General features: G+C 38.0%; 1 protein-coding gene and 1 long non-coding RNA gene across 2 annotated transcripts in view; one reads left to right on the forward strand and one right to left on the reverse strand.

Moving 5' to 3' along the window:
* LOC109496862 (ankyrin repeat domain-containing protein 26-like) overlaps window positions 1-12,818 on the forward strand; it is a 35,379-nt gene extending 22,561 nt beyond the window's left edge. Inside the window, 5 exon segments of the mRNA XM_045042080.1 lie at window positions 2,685-2,975; window positions 3,513-3,727; window positions 4,983-5,211; window positions 10,905-10,950; window positions 12,577-12,818. Of these exon segments, the coding sequence (XP_044898015.1) occupies window positions 2,685-2,975; window positions 3,513-3,727; window positions 4,983-5,211; window positions 10,905-10,950; window positions 12,577-12,710 (915 nt within the window). The 3' untranslated portion in view covers window positions 12,711-12,818.
* Window positions 6,322-8,865, reverse strand: LOC123381194. The gene is made up of 4 exons (XR_006587911.1): window positions 8,369-8,865; window positions 7,471-7,694; window positions 7,230-7,360; window positions 6,322-7,032 (listed from the first exon to the last, which is right to left on the reverse strand). It is a non-coding gene; the product is annotated as an uncharacterized LOC123381194 (long non-coding RNA).
* Window positions 12,819-17,174: the final 4,356 nt, after the last annotated feature.

Consider the following 17,174-nt stretch of genomic DNA (forward strand, 5'->3'; position numbering starts at 1 on the left):
ACTGGCCACAAATGTTTGTATTCCTCCCACCTGAAAAATACATTCACTCCCCTCCCCCTCCAATACCTCCTGCAAGTCTCAGTTATCATGGCATCAGGTTCAGGGCTTGAGTCCAAGATCTTACCATCTTAATCAGGTGCAGTGGGGATAAGCTGCCTGGGTTATGGTATCTAAAGTATAGCCCCTTGAGTGCAAGTGTTCTCAATATGAGGACTTGAGAACGAAAGAGACAGTTATTTACCACTCACAAATGCAACATTCTAGTCAACTGCTGAAGACTCTCCCATTCAGAAAAAGAAGATGGGAAGCACCCTAGTCCATAAGAGTTTTGAAATATAGCCTGATGCATGCTGTCAGTTCTTAAGATAGGATTTAGTCCTAACCACGGGAATACTTTCTCCATGTCTCTTCCCTTTCTTTACTCTTTGAGTTCTTGGTTCCTTCCTTTTCATAAGGAATGACCTGTATTTGCAGCTGTTTTTTCATCCTGCTTCCTCCCTGTGGGACTTCTAAGACCCAAAGGCCTCTTTTCCTTTTGCAAGATTTGGTCTCTTGTAGTCCAAGCTAGCAAATAGTATGTTTGCTACTATAAATCTCTTACCTTTTTTAGTTTTCTATAAATAGTACTGGATTTCATGCCGTGTTGTAGCAAAGCGACCCTCCCAAGTCCTTTTGAGATCAGCTTTTCGCTTCAGGTTTCCTGTGAAGCTCTTATATGACAATGCCTTTAAAATTCGTCTACTCTTGGGGCTCCTGGCTGGCTCAGTTGGTAGAGCATGTGACACTTGATCTCTGGGTGCTGAGTTTAAGCCCCATGTCGGGTGTGGAACCTACTTTAAAAAAAAATCTTATAGTCTTAAGATCCCTAAAGAAATTGGAGGCATACCTTAAATCTTTCTGTTTTCCTGGTAGCACCCTGGATTTTCTCGTAACCCAAAAGCCATTTCTTCATGTTGGCATTATTTGCCAGTTCCACATGTAGAGAGGCTGTAAATGAGAAACAGATACTTGAACCCAGTAAGTCCTGGTTCCTTTCAGTTGCATAGTCTTTCTTTAGTTTCTCTTTCCTATCCGTTTTACTTTCAGGTATTTTGTAGCATGACTTCCCTTTCCTCCAGTGTCATTTTCTTCACTTGCTTAGAAACCCTTGCTGTCAGCCTCTTCACAGGCCATCAGGCTTCCACTAAGAGTCTTGTGGAGGCCCTGTTTGGGTCTCATTCTTATGCTTTTCTACATCTTTCCAGGTTCCACCTACCTCCCGGTTCAAAGGAAGCTTAGTTTTAGGTTTTTTTCAATAGCAGCACACCGGTTTTAGTATCACTATCTGTGGTAGTAATTTACTGCTGCATAAGAAGCCACCTCAAAACCTAGTAGTTCAAAACAGCATTTATCTTGTTCACCAATCTTTTAGTTTAGGCAAAGCAGCATAGGGCAACTCATTTCTTCTTCATTTGGCATCAGCTGGCATAACTGGAAGCTGGAGACTAGAATCATCTAAAGGCTTGTTCACGCACGTGTTTGGCTGTTGAGGCTGGCCTTTGGCTAGGACGTTGGCTAGTCTCAGCTGGAGTATCTACATGAAGACTCACTAGGTAGCCTGGGATTCCTCACAACGTGGTGGCTGGGTTCTAAGGGTGAGCTTCCCTAGACAAAGAAAGTCAGATGGAAGCTGTATCACATTTTCCAAGCTGGCCTTAAAAATCACAGCAGTTCTGCATATTCTGTTCACTAGAAACCAGTTACTGAAGCTAGCATATATTTAAGGGGAGGGATTTTCACAGAAGTATCAACAAATTTATAAAACGACCACATCCACTCACCTTGTCTTACCAGTCATATGTAATGGATGGAAGACCTTTCCAACTCAGCATCACTGAAACTCCAGCCAGTTTTGTTGTTGTGGTTGTTGTTGTTGTTGTTGTTGTGTAGCATGATCTCTTATTTTCTAGAGTGTAACAAAGGATTACAAGATAACAGTATTGAAATAAGTTTTTATTTTGCCTCAAAAAAAATATGTGGATTATCCAATTAAAGTTTTACACTGGGAGATGTGATTTCTTAACCTGGAGAATCATTTCTCCTGGGAATGCAGTTCAAATTAGCATTAAAACATTTGCAGCTCAGAAAAAGGCCGTGGCATTAGAATCATTACCTATAGATTCACGAATTAGAGTCTTATTTTCAGAGTCTTATCTTGGGACGTATTTTTGGACGCGCGCAAACATAAGTCAATATGATACTGCTAAAACTTCTTTAAAAATGATGGAGTGTGAAGATGGGGGAAGGGCTAAGAGACTTTCTCCTAAGAGGGGACTTATTTTATGAAAGAAAGATATGAAAGAATGATAGAAAAATAAAAGTATAGAATCAAGTGCAAATGTTGTGTAGTAAAGACAATGATAGCAAAGATCTATTTCAGTAACACCTGATGGCTTTAAGTTTGCTCTTGATTTTCTGAGTTGTTTAAGGTTCCACATTCTAAGACAGGTAACATTTTATTGCAAATGAGTTTATTTAAAATTTTGAGTGCCTGGCTGGCTCAGTTACTCTTGATCTTGAGATTGTGAGTTCAAGCCTCACGCTGGGCTTAGAGATTACTTAAAATCTGAAAAAAATTTTTGATCGTAGTTTTGAGTTAGACTCTTTTCACTCCACTTCCAAACTATAGTGTTTTATTCATGCAGGCTGATGTCCTTACAACAGAACTGGAAACTACATCTTCAAAATGTCTACACCTGGATGCAAAAAATCAAATTCTTCAACAAGAGTTATTATCAATGAAAGCTTTCGAAGAAGAACGTGAAAAACTAGAGAGCAATAACAAGAAGTTACAACGAGAAGTAGTAAACTTGAAACAATTTATGGAAATGAATATGGTAGAACGCAGTCAAGTGGAACAGTATAAACGGGAGATTGAAGAAAGAGCACGACTGGACACAGTACAAAAATTACACGAAGTCAACCTGTTTTTACAGGTTAATTGATTGATCTGTAATGTGCTTTCGTTCATTTCAATGCAAATTACATTTTGGATAGATGTATTGTATGGGTTTCCTCTACTTGCTTTATGGAAATCTGTAGATTTCTGGAGGCATTTGTTCCTCCCTTTAAAGATTTCAGTTTTCATCATTGTTCTTACTAAATCGAGAGGATAAGAAAAAATGATGATTTAAACAACTAGTCTCACTATGAAGAGGAAAAGAAAAATTATGATTTAAAAATTGCACTCTACTTGGATTATTCTTAAGTTTATTGTTGACTTTTAAAATTTTGTCATTGATTCTATTATTTGAATTATCAGATTGCGTGAATACTAATACAGGAATGATTGAACTTTAATGTTATAAATCATATTTAATTCAGTTGACATTGATGATAAATATTTTACACTCAGGCCTTTTTTTTTCCTTTAAAATTGCTCTCTGAATCATTGACTCAGAACTAAAGGAAACAGGTATAATTAATTATTCAGATTATAGCTATTTAAAAACTATCCTGTTAATTTGCTTTAGGCACAAGCAGCAGCTCAAGAAAACTTGGACCAGTTAAGAGAAAATGCTCATGCTTCAACGAGAAGTCAAATGGAACTTAGAATTAAAGATCTGGAATCTCAGGTCTCTACAGTGAAGACGTCTCAAGATTCTACTAAAACAGAGTTGGAAACCTACAGGCAACTCTACCTAGAAGAATTAAAAGTTAGAAAGTCCTTGAGAAGTGAACTGAACAGGTAAGCCAAAACAGAATCATAGACAAGAAATTTAGCTTATTCATTTGCCTCTAAAGCATAATTTCTGTGGAGCCAAGATCATGAGATGAGTAGGAAGTGAAAGCCAACTAGATCGTGTAATTTTGGAAAATGATGTTTCTAAGTGAACTTACCTTTGAAATGTTAGTCCAGGACAGTTTGCATCCCTCCTCTTCTTTTTGGTTTTACAGGACCTCTTCTCCCACCCCACCGCCCCCGCCCCCCATCCCCCCCCGCCCTGTATATTTTCCATTGATCGGATCTGCTAGTCTTTAAGTGCATTGTTTGAAGCTTTCTCATTTAGAAGCATATTATTATAAAATTGCTTGTCAGAAGTACCCTAAATAGAAATGTCGATGAGTTCATTTTTGGAAGATGACATCTTTAACCTAAAAGGTCAAGTACTATTACTACTCATCCTGGCAGCTTGGTACATTTATTCTCTTGATTGTGAACTTTGGTATTATTACTAGAGTGGGCCTTGAGACAAACTGTCCTTTATGGTTTTTCTACTTTACATAATGGCATACATGTGAAATACAGAAAGACTCACACAGGGCTGAAGGGGAGTAGAGTTCCCAAAGTGGCTAAAAAGAGCACCGTGGTGGGAGGGAGGTATGTGGAAGACTGAAGACAGAAAGGGCAGATTCTGCCTCCAGTGCCTTGGTAACTGTTATAAGCTAATTGCCTCTGTAGCTGTTTGAATTCTTTCTGATCACACGTCTGCCATCTACTATCTCCCCTAGAGATTGTTGGTCTCAGTGATTCCTCGGTGTCAAATGCTCAGTTTCTTTGAGATACTAAGTGAAATGTACAAGAGTGGTGAAAGCAAACGCTTGAAAATGTCTTTGAGGGATGGTTTATTTTTATATCTGTAAACAGGTTTACTACATATAAGTGTGTATATATACTGGCATCCTGAAGGATGTTGTCAGTACAGCCATTCCGGAAGACAGCAAGTATTATTCGTTAAGCCATGTACATCACTGACAGCCACTTCTCTCCCTTCCCTAACTTGAATTGTTAGTTAGGGATCCCCCTGGAAACATAAGTATTTCTTTAGAACAATTTTAAAAGTATAATTTTAGATAGTAGGTGTGCTCTGTCACATGTTCAGTGTTAAAACACTGTTCAATGGCAAATGCTATTGACTATTATGGAAACTTAAAAAGATGTAAGTCATTTAGGAATGATTTAGGGAAAAAGAAAATGTATTTGTGTTTTTTAATCTTCACAGGACTAATGAGAGACTGTCAGAGAGTAATACAAAACTTCTTGCGGAGAGACAGCAGCATCAAACTTCACTCAGGACTCTTACTATGAGCCTAGGCCTGGAAACACCTTATTGTGGACATTTTGGAAATAATTCAGTGCTCAATGGAAACCTTACTCCAAGAAGAAACTTAGTGATTCCTACCTTAAACCCACGGCCGTCATATGCCTACTGGGAGACTTCCTTGTGGAAGGTTAGTTATATTATCTGTTTTACTTTGGGTTTCAGATATCTGATATAATTGTTGCTTTTAATTTGGTGAAATTCTGAGTTGTTTAAGTATCTAATACATACGAAGTAAAAGTCATAATTATATATGCTAAGAAAGAACTGAGGTAAATTTTATATATATATAAATTTTACATATGTGTGTATATATATATATATATATATATACATATATTAGTCCCTTGATCTCTCATTTCCAAGAGATACTAATTTTTATTTTATTTTAGCGAGAGAATGAGTGAGTGCATGCAGGGGAGGGGCAAAAGGAGAGGGAGAAAGAGAATCCCAAGCAGGTTTCATGCTCAGCACTGAGCCGAATGTGGGGCTCAGTCTCAAAACCATGAGATCATGACCTGAATCAAAATCAAGATTTGGACACTGAAAACAACTGAGCCACCCAGGTGCGCCACAAGAGACACCTAGTATTAACTGTATTCAATAAATATAACTAAACTGACCCATGTTAAATTTCTTGAAAAGCTTTCATTTAAATTTGATTTTAGAAAGTAAATGTTATTGCCTGTTGACCACAGGTACACTTAGATGCTTGGACTTATTTTCGGTTGGCAGTGGTTCATAAACATTTGAAGGTTTTGCTATCATCCAGTTTTTGCACCACTGTATGTCAGTGAATGATCGTCCTCCAAACACTTAACGACATATGAATGTTTACTATTTAAAAGAATCCAAGGGGTGCCTGGGTGGCTCAGTCATTTCAGCGTCTAACTCTTGATCTCAGCTCAGGTTTTGATCTCAGGGTCATGAGTTCAAGTCCTGCATTGGGCTCTACGCTAAGCATGGAGGCTACTTTAAACAAAAAAAAAAGAACCCATGGTAAGTCCTTTTTCATGAATTAAATCAACTTGTAACACTAAAAAGGTTAATTTCTCTTTTAAGTTACATTTTTGCTATTTTCTTACATGAGAATACATCTTTAATTGCTCTCTTACTTATGGCACTCTTTTTTCTTTTTCCTTTTTTTTTTTTTGACTAATAGCACCTCTGTTTCAATTTTTATAAAATATCTTGCTGAGGGATTGTAGAGCATTTTATAAATAGCTAAATCAAGCAAATATTTGAATTTTTAAAATGAAGCTTTTATTTCTTCAAATGAGTTCTTTGCCCATTTCTCTTTTTCTTTTTCTGGAACCCCTTGAATGCAAGTATTATTACACTGGATGTTGTCCCACAGGTCCCTTAACCTAGTCTCATTTTTAAAGTTCTTTTTTCTTTTTGTTTTTCAGCTTGGATGATTTCTACTACCCTGTCTTGCAAATTGTTGATCTGTTCTTCTGCATCTTCTTATCTGCTGTTGATTCCCCCTAGTGTATTTGTCATTTCTGTTATTGTATCCTTCAGCTCTGATTGGTTCTTTTTTATATTTTCTATCTCTTTGTAGATGTTATCACTGGATCCATTCACTCTCCTCCCAAGTTCACTGAGCATCTTTATGACCTTTACCTTGAACTCATCACTTCTCTCTGTTTTTTTTTTTCTTAGTTTTTTTTCTTAGTTTTGTTAGTTTTTTTTTTCTTAGGTTTTGTCATGTTCTTTCATTTGGAAGGTATTCCTCTGTGTCCTCAGTTTGTCTGACTTTCTATGTTTGTTTCTAAAATGGTTTCTTTCAACTTTTTCTCTCTTTTGAGTGGGCGTTGCTTTTGAACAATGTACATTAGTTATGAAGTCAAGGAAGAAGAGAATGTTTCTGTAAGTGTTGTCTAGTCATTTTTCTTGGTGGAGCTGTGACAGGTGACACTGGGTAGGCGACAACACTGCTCTTCTCTTTCTAAATTCAGAACACAGGAGACAGGGAGATGGAGAGAAACTTAGTAGCTTTATTACTAATACACCCTAACGAATTGGAGGATATGATTTAGGTTATGTTAGCCACACTGGGCTTCCTCCCAAATTGGGCACTTCCCCACACAGTTGTCAATTGAGGAAACAAATGCTTGACACCCACCCTGGGGGCAGGGTGCTTACCACAGAGCTGAGAGCAGACCCAAATTCATGTTACTGTGGGCAGGCACATCTTTTCAAAGAGGAGACTCAGAAACACATAAGCACTGCTTAGCTCCTTCTCCCAAGTTCACCCATTAGGTAAGTCTCCCTTCCTGTCGGGAGGGAGAGAGAGAGAAGTCCAAATGTGAGAAGTGAAGGTTCACCTATGATTTCTGACTGGATTTCAATTATAAATAAAGTGAATTGTGTCTTTTGTACATACCAACTAATGATGAGAGGTTAGACAGAAGCATGCTAGATGGGAAAGAGAAATCTGTTGGGTTTTAAATTTTGCTGTAAATAACCACACCATGGGTTCACTCATTTGTTGATTGATTTTGATAAACCAAATTTCTTTGGAAGAAATAAATCATTCTTTCAGGAAGAATTTCCTCAGTTTCAGCTTGCTTGCTTCACCTGAAGATTTTCTCTCTCAAGTTCTCTGTCCTGTGGTTTAAAACAGTTGTGCTTACAAATTGACTGCTACTAAAAGGAGTTAACATAATTTCTGTTCCTCTATTTTTATTCACGACTTTAAAATTTGTAATTTAGTTAGAGAGCAACTATCGTGTGCCTCATACCTAAACATTATTGAGCCACATGACAAAGTTTTATGTATTCATTTTCTCTGAGCTATACTTAAAATATACATATTTTTCCTGACTATGAGGAAGTAACTGGCATAGAACTCTAGCCTTGGTAAGACCAGAAGTGGATTCCTGGTCTGCATCTACTTGGTTTCATGACCTCAGGCAAAGAACACTCTCTCTGAGCCCTTTTTGTCTATTACGCAAAATTCGGGATTTTGACTAGTGACTTTTATACCTTCAACATATTTTTTTTTTCAAAGAATAGAACGTAATTTTTTTTTGCATTAAACTGTATTGTGCAAAACAGAGAGAAGTAGAGCTGTCTAACTAAAGGAGAGATGGAGACTATGGCTGTGACTTCCTTGTCCCTCAATCCTGCGGTGGGTGTCCCCAACCGAACCTTAGATTTCTAGGGGCCATATTTGAATGCTGACAGTAATGAGAAAATCCTTCTAATTAAAAATTCTTTAAAAGTGTTCTTTGAATTAAAATTTGCTGATATATAGTTTTTTCTGTGTATAATTTTCTCACCCTCTTATATTTCTGATAAATGGAAAGGTATACATAAAAGTACACATGTGTCCTCATTCATGGACTTGAAAGCTATTTTCACCATCGAAACACAGTTTTTACCTAGAAATAAACATACAGGTAGGTCACAGAGGTAAATATTTAGGAAAAGAGCTTTTGGGGAAAAGATGCAACATTACCTTGGTAGTTCCTTAAGTCATGTCATGTAAAAAACGTGGTTTATATTTTATATCGATATTATTAATAGTAATATAAAATTGTTTGAATAAAGCCTTCCCCCATCATCTGGTATTGAGTTATTAATTTTATAAGTCTGGTATAGTAATGTTGTCCCATTCATTTTATAAGGCCTGAATATAATGCTATTGTCAAAAAAGTGTTATGGTTCCTCAAAAACTTAAAAATAGATATTCATTAATTCCACTACTGCGTATTTACCCAAAGAAAATGAAAACACTAATTTGAAAAGTTGTGTGCATCCCTATGTTTATTGAAACATTGTTTGCAATAACCAAAATATGGAAGCAACCTAAGTGTCCATCGATAGATGAATGGATAAAGAAGATGTGTAATATGTATACAATGAAATATACCTCAGCTACCAAAAAGAATGAGATCTTGCCATTTGTGACAACATTGATAGACCTAGAGGGTATTATGCGAGGTGAAATAAATCGGAGAAAGACAAATAAATACCATCTGATTTCACTTACATGTGGAATATAAAAAAACCAAACAAGTCAACAAACAGAATCCTTAAGTACAGAGGACACATTGGTGGTTGGTAGAGGGGAGGTGGGTAGAGAGTAAGGACAGAATAGGTGAAGAGGAGGAAGAGGTACAAATTCCAGTTATAAAATAGGTAAGTCACAGGAATGAAGAATACAGCATATGAAGTATCGTCAATAATATTGTATTAATGTTGTATGGTGACAGAGGGTAACTACACGTACGGTAGTGAGCATAGCATAGTGTCTACAATTGTCCAATCTGAATTTGTATACTGAAATGAGTGTAACATTGTCTGTCAACTATACTTCAATTAAAAAAAGGTATTAGAGAAAACAGTCTCTGAAAATATTGGGAAACATGTCAGCCAAAACATTTGTCCTCACACCTACATTTGTAAAGACATTGGAATCCTTATCACCAGTGTTGATTATGTTCAGTACGCTCTTTTGGAGCCCGTTTGGGGCATTCAGGGAGAGGCTACCTTGTATAAGAAAGATCTAAATAAGAACATTCTAGATAGGAACAGTTGTAATATACAGTTGACCCTTGACCAACATGGTTTCGAACTGTGCGGGTCTACTTTACTTACACATGGATTATTTTTGGATACTGTATAGTACTGTAAGTGTATTTCCTCTTCCTTCTGTTTTTCTCAATGTCATTTTTTTTGCCCTGGCTTATTCTACTGTACAAACCATGTACGAATCGACTGTTTATGTTACCGGTAAGGCTTCCGGTCAACAGTAGGCGATTAGTAATTAAGTTTTGGGGGGATGAAAAAATTATATGCAGGTTTTTGACTGCACCGCAACCCCGGTGTTATTCAAGGGTCACCTGTAGTTGGAAATATTCGTACACATTTCATAAGTCAGTAGATAGCCATAACTTTAATAAGTCAAGTGTTTCCAAACTTGGTCCTAATTTGGACAAAGGAAACAAAGTTACAATTGAAAATTGTATATTGTTTTCCTTATCTCTAATTGAGAAAGTTATAAATCAGAAGCTAAATTTGAAAACTGTTGTAACCCTCTATTTTTCCTTTCTTCAAAGAGATTTTCTGAAATCTTTGTGTGCATATGAAAAGAAATAAGTGTTTTAGTCATAACACAGATAGCAAAATATTACCACTCAATTTTTTGCCAGTAGAATTTTCCACATGACAGCATGACCGTCCCACTTTCTTCATTTTATATGTATTTAAGAGTCAGTCCTGAAAAATTAACAGCAAAAGCATTCCTTCAAATTTTGTTTTTCTAAAAGTGAAAGAATGGAAAGCCCATTTTAAGGAACAATTCATTCAGGTAAAAAACTGATTAAACTTTCATAAAGGGCAGGTTTTCTAATCATTTCCAAGTAGTAATGCAGTATACAATATGATTCTTGTTTAAACTTTTTTGTACCAGTAAGATCAAACATCACCTTTCAGAGATTATACACATTCAATAGATCAATATTAATTGTGCTTTTTATCAGATTCACTTAAATAGCATTATACATATATATATACACATATATATATAATATACACATATATACGTATATACACACACACATATATACACACATATATACGTGTGTGTGTGTCTGTCTGTATGTATGTATCTGTTCTCCATTACCTAAAACTAACATAAAATAGGTAGGAATTTATTTTATTCATGTGATTGTCTTTCTATGGAAGTAATCCCTAACTTTGGTTTAATCTCTACAAGTATTGTTTCAAGACCACATGTCGTAAGCTATATATAATTCCTACAATGCCTTTTGTTTACCTTACACATTCTAAATAATATTTGACTTATCTCAGATGCAGCGGGAGTTGGAGAAAGGAGTAACCAGAGCACTAGAAGAAGGTATGTTGCCAAAAATGTATGAAGTTAGATATCATTGATTTCTGAAATAAACTATAAATAGTAAATGGCATCCCTTTCCATTGTTTGGATAATGGATACTGCATTCACATTTTTTTTGTACATATCTAATAAAAAATGTAGAAGCATGAGCATAATGAAGAACACACTTCTTCCTCATTTAGTCCTCATGTTCCATAGCTCTTTTAAAATCTCCCAAAAGTCTAGGGGCACCCAGGTGGCTCAGTCGGTTGGGCGACTGATTTCAGCTCAGGTGGGTGCAGACCCTACAGAGGGCTCTGTGCTGAAAACTCGGAGCCTGGAGCCTGCTTCAGATTCTGGGTCTCCCTCTCTCTGTGCCCCTGCCCGCTTGTGGTTTGTCTCTCTCTCAAAACTAAATAAACGTTAAAGAAGTTTTTTCAATCTCCCTAAGTCTATATATCTGTTATTATTTCTGGCGATAATCTTCCTTCACTGGTGCCATCCCTATGGAGCTGTCAACCTGCACAAGTCTCAGAAAAGGTGTGCTTTATCAAATTGTTGTTTCCGCTAGTGATAGAAGACCCAAAAAGCCAAAGTCGTCTTAGTAATGCTTGGTTAAGTAAGTAGAGGTCATATAGCTGTCACTTGACAGGTAACGGGTTTCAATCTTCACTCATTGACTTTGTCATTGCTTTTGCCCTTGGGTGAAACTTCAAATTCCTTAGCATGGAATGAAAACACCCAAATCAGTTTGCTTCTTGCCAGATTATTCAGCCTTGTCTCACTATTTGCCCTACTCTGCTGCTTTGCTCTAGCACCTTGTCAAACTAAACTACTCATAATTGCACAAGTGTTCTTCCTCACATCTAGCTCTTTCTATATGCTTCTTCCCTCTACCTAGCATACTATTTTCTTGTCCTTCAGGTGTCAGCTTACATATCACCTTCACCAAAAAGCAGACAATATTGATGCAAAACTGGGATGTCCCTTCTGTATGTTCCAGTAGTGCTGTGTTTTATACCTGTCACTTACATGTGTATATCAAGGAAGGTCCTGTTCAGAAATGTTTGGAAATGCCTGTTTGATTTTTCAGTTTATCGTTTATGATTGTTCAGGGTGGACTGTGTCCTCATCTTGTAATTTCACCTTGTAATGAAAAAACCAGAAACTCTGATATTTATCCACAATAGCAATTCATTCAGTGTGCAACCCTGAGCAAAATATATTTAATACTAATCTCGGGTTTCATAATGCAGTTGTACATAGTTACTTTTCAATTTTCTTGACACCTTTTCATAAAGGCCCCAACTTTCTTTTTTTTCTTTTTCTTTTCTTATCTTTTCTTTCTTTTTTTTTAAATTTTTTTTAACGTTTATTTATTTTTGAGACAGAGAGAGACAGAGCATGAACGGGGGAGGGTCAGAGAGAGGGAGACACAGAATCTGAAACAGGCTCCAGGTTCTGAGCTGTCAGCACAGAGCCTGACGTGGGGCTCGAACTCACGGACTGCGAGATCATGACCTGAGCCGAAGTCGGCCGCTTAACCGACTGAGCCACCCAGATGCCCCATCTTTCTTTTTTTTTTTTAAGGACTTGTAGTGAAAAGTATTTTGGAGACAGAAGATAATTCTTTCTTTTCCTTTTCAGTTGCTCCCGAATTTGAACGAGGATCCTGTAGAACTCCTTTAGTATCTACTGATGATTCAATTCTAAATCAAGATCCAGTATGGAAAGCGTCACGAGAATATGTACAAATTTTGAACAAAAAATATATGATTTGAAAAATAAATAGAAAAAATTTACTGGGTGCTTACAAAACATTTTCATTGTTTCCCCATTGAACACACTATATGGAAAAATCTTGATTAAAAGAAAATGTTTTTGTGTCATATGTGTGTAATGAAAATCTGTATAATATTTTAAACTATGTTTCTTGGCATCTCATTAACTTTTAAGCACATTTTGTACGTGGAAACCAGCACTAGAGGGTTTGACATACATCAGACTGTTCCATTCCCTGCTGTTTGAACAGCACCCAGACAACCAAGTTGTCATTAATACTTCAGTAGTGTCCATGGATGACTTTTTTGTATTTTCCAATTTTTACCACTATATGTGGGCCTAAAGATTTAGATGTTAGTTTGATGTATTCCTGCTATGGCTATTGCCAATGTTTGTACATATTAGAATTTTTTATACAGCCATAAAACCTATTTATAATTTTAATTGTAAACACTGATTCATAGCTCTTTCCACATGGAGAAATGAGATTTGCCTAAGGCTTTTCACCTTTTCTATTTATTTATTTAGTTATTTTTGATTTGCTTTTTGGAAACAAAGTTAGAGGAAAGAAAAAATAGAGAAACAACAACAAAAAAAAGAACTCCCCCCCCCACCCCTGCTCCAGAGCCATTTGCAAGTAAATTACTAATGGGATGCCTGATTCCTGTAGCATTTAAATCCTACAAGTCAGTACATTCCACGTAACTACCATACAACCTTCACAATCAGAACATTAACTCTAATACACTTGTCACTTGAACAATGGGGTTAAGGGCTCCGAGCCCTGCCCCCCACAGTCAAAAAGCCATGAACTTTTGACCCCCAAAGACTTAACCACTGCTACTACCAATGATCTTTTGTATATGATATGTATCGTACTATATTCTTAAAGTAAGCTACAGAAAAAAATACCGTGAAGAAAATTAGAAAATACATTTCCAGTACTGAAAAAAAATCTGTGTGTAGTCAGTGCACCCATTAAAACTCTTTTGTTCAAGGTTCAGTATAATTTTATCATTTATTCCTCATAATTCTTTAAAGTTTGCTCACTTATCTGTAGTATACGTAATACCAAGGAAGGTCCTGTTCAGAGCCATGTATTGAATTCAGTTGTGTGTCTTAGTCTCTTTCACTCTAGAACAGTTCCTTTGTCTTTCCTTGACTTTCATGACTTTTAACCTTTTTGACGAGTAAATTCCAGTAATGTGGAATGTCTTTCAATGTGGATTTTTCTTAGGTTTCCTTACGGTAAAATTCAGATCATACATTTTTAGCAAGAGTATCACTACAACCTACTCTTTTCCTTGCATCCTATCATGAGACCTACAATTCTGATTTGTCCCAACACTGGGATATTAATGTTGGCCACCGGAGGTAGTATCTGCCAGGTTTCTCCCCGGGAATGTCAACTTTCCACTTTCCAATTATTTAGTATTTTGTGGGGAAGTACTTTGAGACACGTACATATCTCCTTTCTCAGACACCCTGTGGCAGGCCACCTCTTCTGCAGACGGTTTGCCCCCCTGCAGGTTCTGAAACCCCACGCTGGACTATTCTTCCCCTGTGCAGATGCCTCCTCACCCTGTCCAGTCTGTGATACTTCATTATTCTATATCATTCACTTTTCAGGGATGCTCTCACTTGAGCTCCAACACTGTGCAGGGTGACTGTCCCACAGGTAATGCCTTCCCCATTCTGTCTAAGCTCCAGCACCTCACTCTGGACCCCCACAACTCCATGCCTCTGTTTCTAGGACTGGGAACTAAACTGTTGGGGATGACAAAGAAGAAAGGAAGGAAGGGCTCCACAGGTCTTCTTTAATCAACTTAGCAAGCTCTCCAAAGCCGTTTCTCATTGGAATTGCATTGAATCTGCCAATAGTTTGTCAGGAAAGACATTTCTTATACTGATTTTCCCAAACAACTAGTCTTTTGATTGTCTAAGCTTATTCCCCACAATATATTGTTTCTCACTCGAGTGTCTTATCTGCAGATTGCTTTGGATTTGGGGCATGCAGCGACATATCATCTATAAATAGTGGCATTTTCGTTTCTTTCCAATTCCTAGAGCTTTCATTTTTTTTCTCTCCTACTACAAGAATGACGTGGAGTAAATGTGAGGATAGTGAGTGTTCATGTCTTCTTGAAATTGCAACATGTAAAACTAGTTTTCTAGAACTATGTAGATAGTGGGGGTTTTTAAAGTGTATATCTTTTATCAGTCTCTTAGTTTGCTCTTGCCGTTTACAACAGATCACCATCAACACAGTGTCTTACAGCCACACACATGTATCTCACATTTGTATGGGTCAGAAGCTGAGCAATGGCTTAGCTGGGTCCTTTGTTCAGGTTCTCACAAGGCTGTACCCAAGGTGTCCGCTAGACTGCGCTTCCCCATTTGGGTGCTTCGATGGGGAAGAATCTGCTTCCAAGCCCATTGCGTTTGTTTTTAAGAGAATCTCCTGGTGACTGTATGACTGGACTCATTTCCACAGCTCTTTGCTAGTTGTTGGCTAGTTGGAGGCTTAGGTCCGAAGCATTCCCAGACACTTGTCTTACTGCTTTTGGGCTTCTCTAACAAAATACCATCGGCTTATGAAAAAAAGTTTTATTTTTCACAGTTCTGGAGGCTGGGGAGTCCAAAATGAATGCACTGGCAGATTCAGTGTCCAGCGACAGCCTGCTTCCTGGTTCATGGACGCTGGTCTTCCTGCTTGGCGCAGGGCCACGGTAGCTCTCACAGCCCTCTTTTATAAGGGCACTAATCCCATTCATGAGGGCTCCACCTTCATGACTTAATCACTTCCCAAATCTCCCACTTCTTTTTTTTTTTTAATTTTTTTTTCAACGTTTATTTTTGGGACAGAAAGAGACAGAGCATGAACGGGCGAGGGGCAGAGAGTGAGGGAGACACAGAATCGGAAACAGGCTCCAGGCTCTGAGCCACCAGCCCGGAGCCTGATGCGGGGCTCGAACTCACGGACTGCAAGATCGTGACCTGGCTGAAGTCGGACGCTTAACTGACTGCGCCACCCAGGCGCCCCCCAAATCTCCCACTTCTAAATACTATCACGTTGAACATGAAGACTTAACACATGAGTTTCGGCGAGTGGGTACACAAATATTCAGCCTAGAGCAAGGCCGTTCCTCCTTTGTGGCCACGTAGACTTCCTCCATATGGCCGCTTAGTTTAGGAGGCCAGCAAGGAGAATGTCACTTCAGAGAAGGCTCAGTCCTCCTTGAAGGGTGTTCACGTGATCAGATTAGGTTTGCCTAGCATAATCCTCCTTTTGGTTGACTCTGAATTAACTGAAATAATTAGGTCTGCAACATTCCTTTATCTTTGTCATATTATCATAGCTAGAGTCAAGTCATAGATCTTAAGAGAAAAGAATTATAAACAAAAGGTGACAACACTAAAGGGCAGATATTACGGAGTCACTTAGGGTCTTTCTGCTACAAGTATATTGAGGAAGTTCCCTTATAATACTAGTTTTCTAAGTTTTGTCATGAATGAATATTGAATGCTAACAGATGTTTATTTCACATCTATTGAGATAGGTTTTTTTAACTGTATATTTTTGAGAGAGACCAAGCAAACCAGCAGGGGAGGGGCAGAGAGAGAGGGAGACAGGATCTGAAGCAAGCTCTGCGCTGACCGTAGCAAGCCCAATGCGAGCCCCACGTGGGGCTGAAACTCACACACTGTGAGATCATGACCTGAGCCTAAGTTGGATGCTTAACCGACTGAGCTACCCAGGCACCCTGAGATGTGTTTTTAAAATATTTGTGAATGGAGGAGGGGCCAAGATGGCGGAACAGCATGGAAGTTTTGTGTGTGTCTCGCATCCATGAAATACAGCCAGGCCAACACGAAACCATCCTGCACACCTAGAACACTGATTGGAGGACTAACACAACAATCTGCACAACCTGAGCCACAGAATTCAGCAGGAATTTACCCCAAAGGAAAGAGCATGAAGAAACGACAGCCAGGGATTTAACCCACACAGATAGAAGCAAGATGTCTGACCCAGAATTTAGAATCATGATAATAATATTAGCTGGGGTCCAGAATAGATTAGAACCCCTTTCTGCAGAGATAAAAGGAGTAAAAAATAGCCAGAATGAAATTAAAAATACTATAACTGAGCTGCAATCACGGATGGATGCAGTGGCGGCAAGGATGGACAAGGCAGAACAGAGATTCCGTGATATAGAGGACAAAATTATAGGGAATAACGAAGCAGAAAAAAAAAAAAGAGGGAGATTAAGGCAAAAGAGCACGATTTAAGCATTAGAGAAACCATTGACTCATTAAAAAGGAACAACATCAGAATCATAGGGGTCCCAGAAGCGGAAGAGAGAGAAATAGGGGTATTAGGGTAATGTGAGCAAATCATAACGGAAAACATGTATGAAAGCTGGGGAAAGACACAGACGTCAAACTCCAAGAAGCACAGA

Source organism: Felis catus, chromosome D3, assembly GCF_018350175.1.
Source record: "Felis catus isolate Fca126 chromosome D3, F.catus_Fca126_mat1.0, whole genome shotgun sequence".
NCBI classification, from domain to species: Eukaryota; Metazoa; Chordata; class Mammalia; order Carnivora; family Felidae; genus Felis; species Felis catus.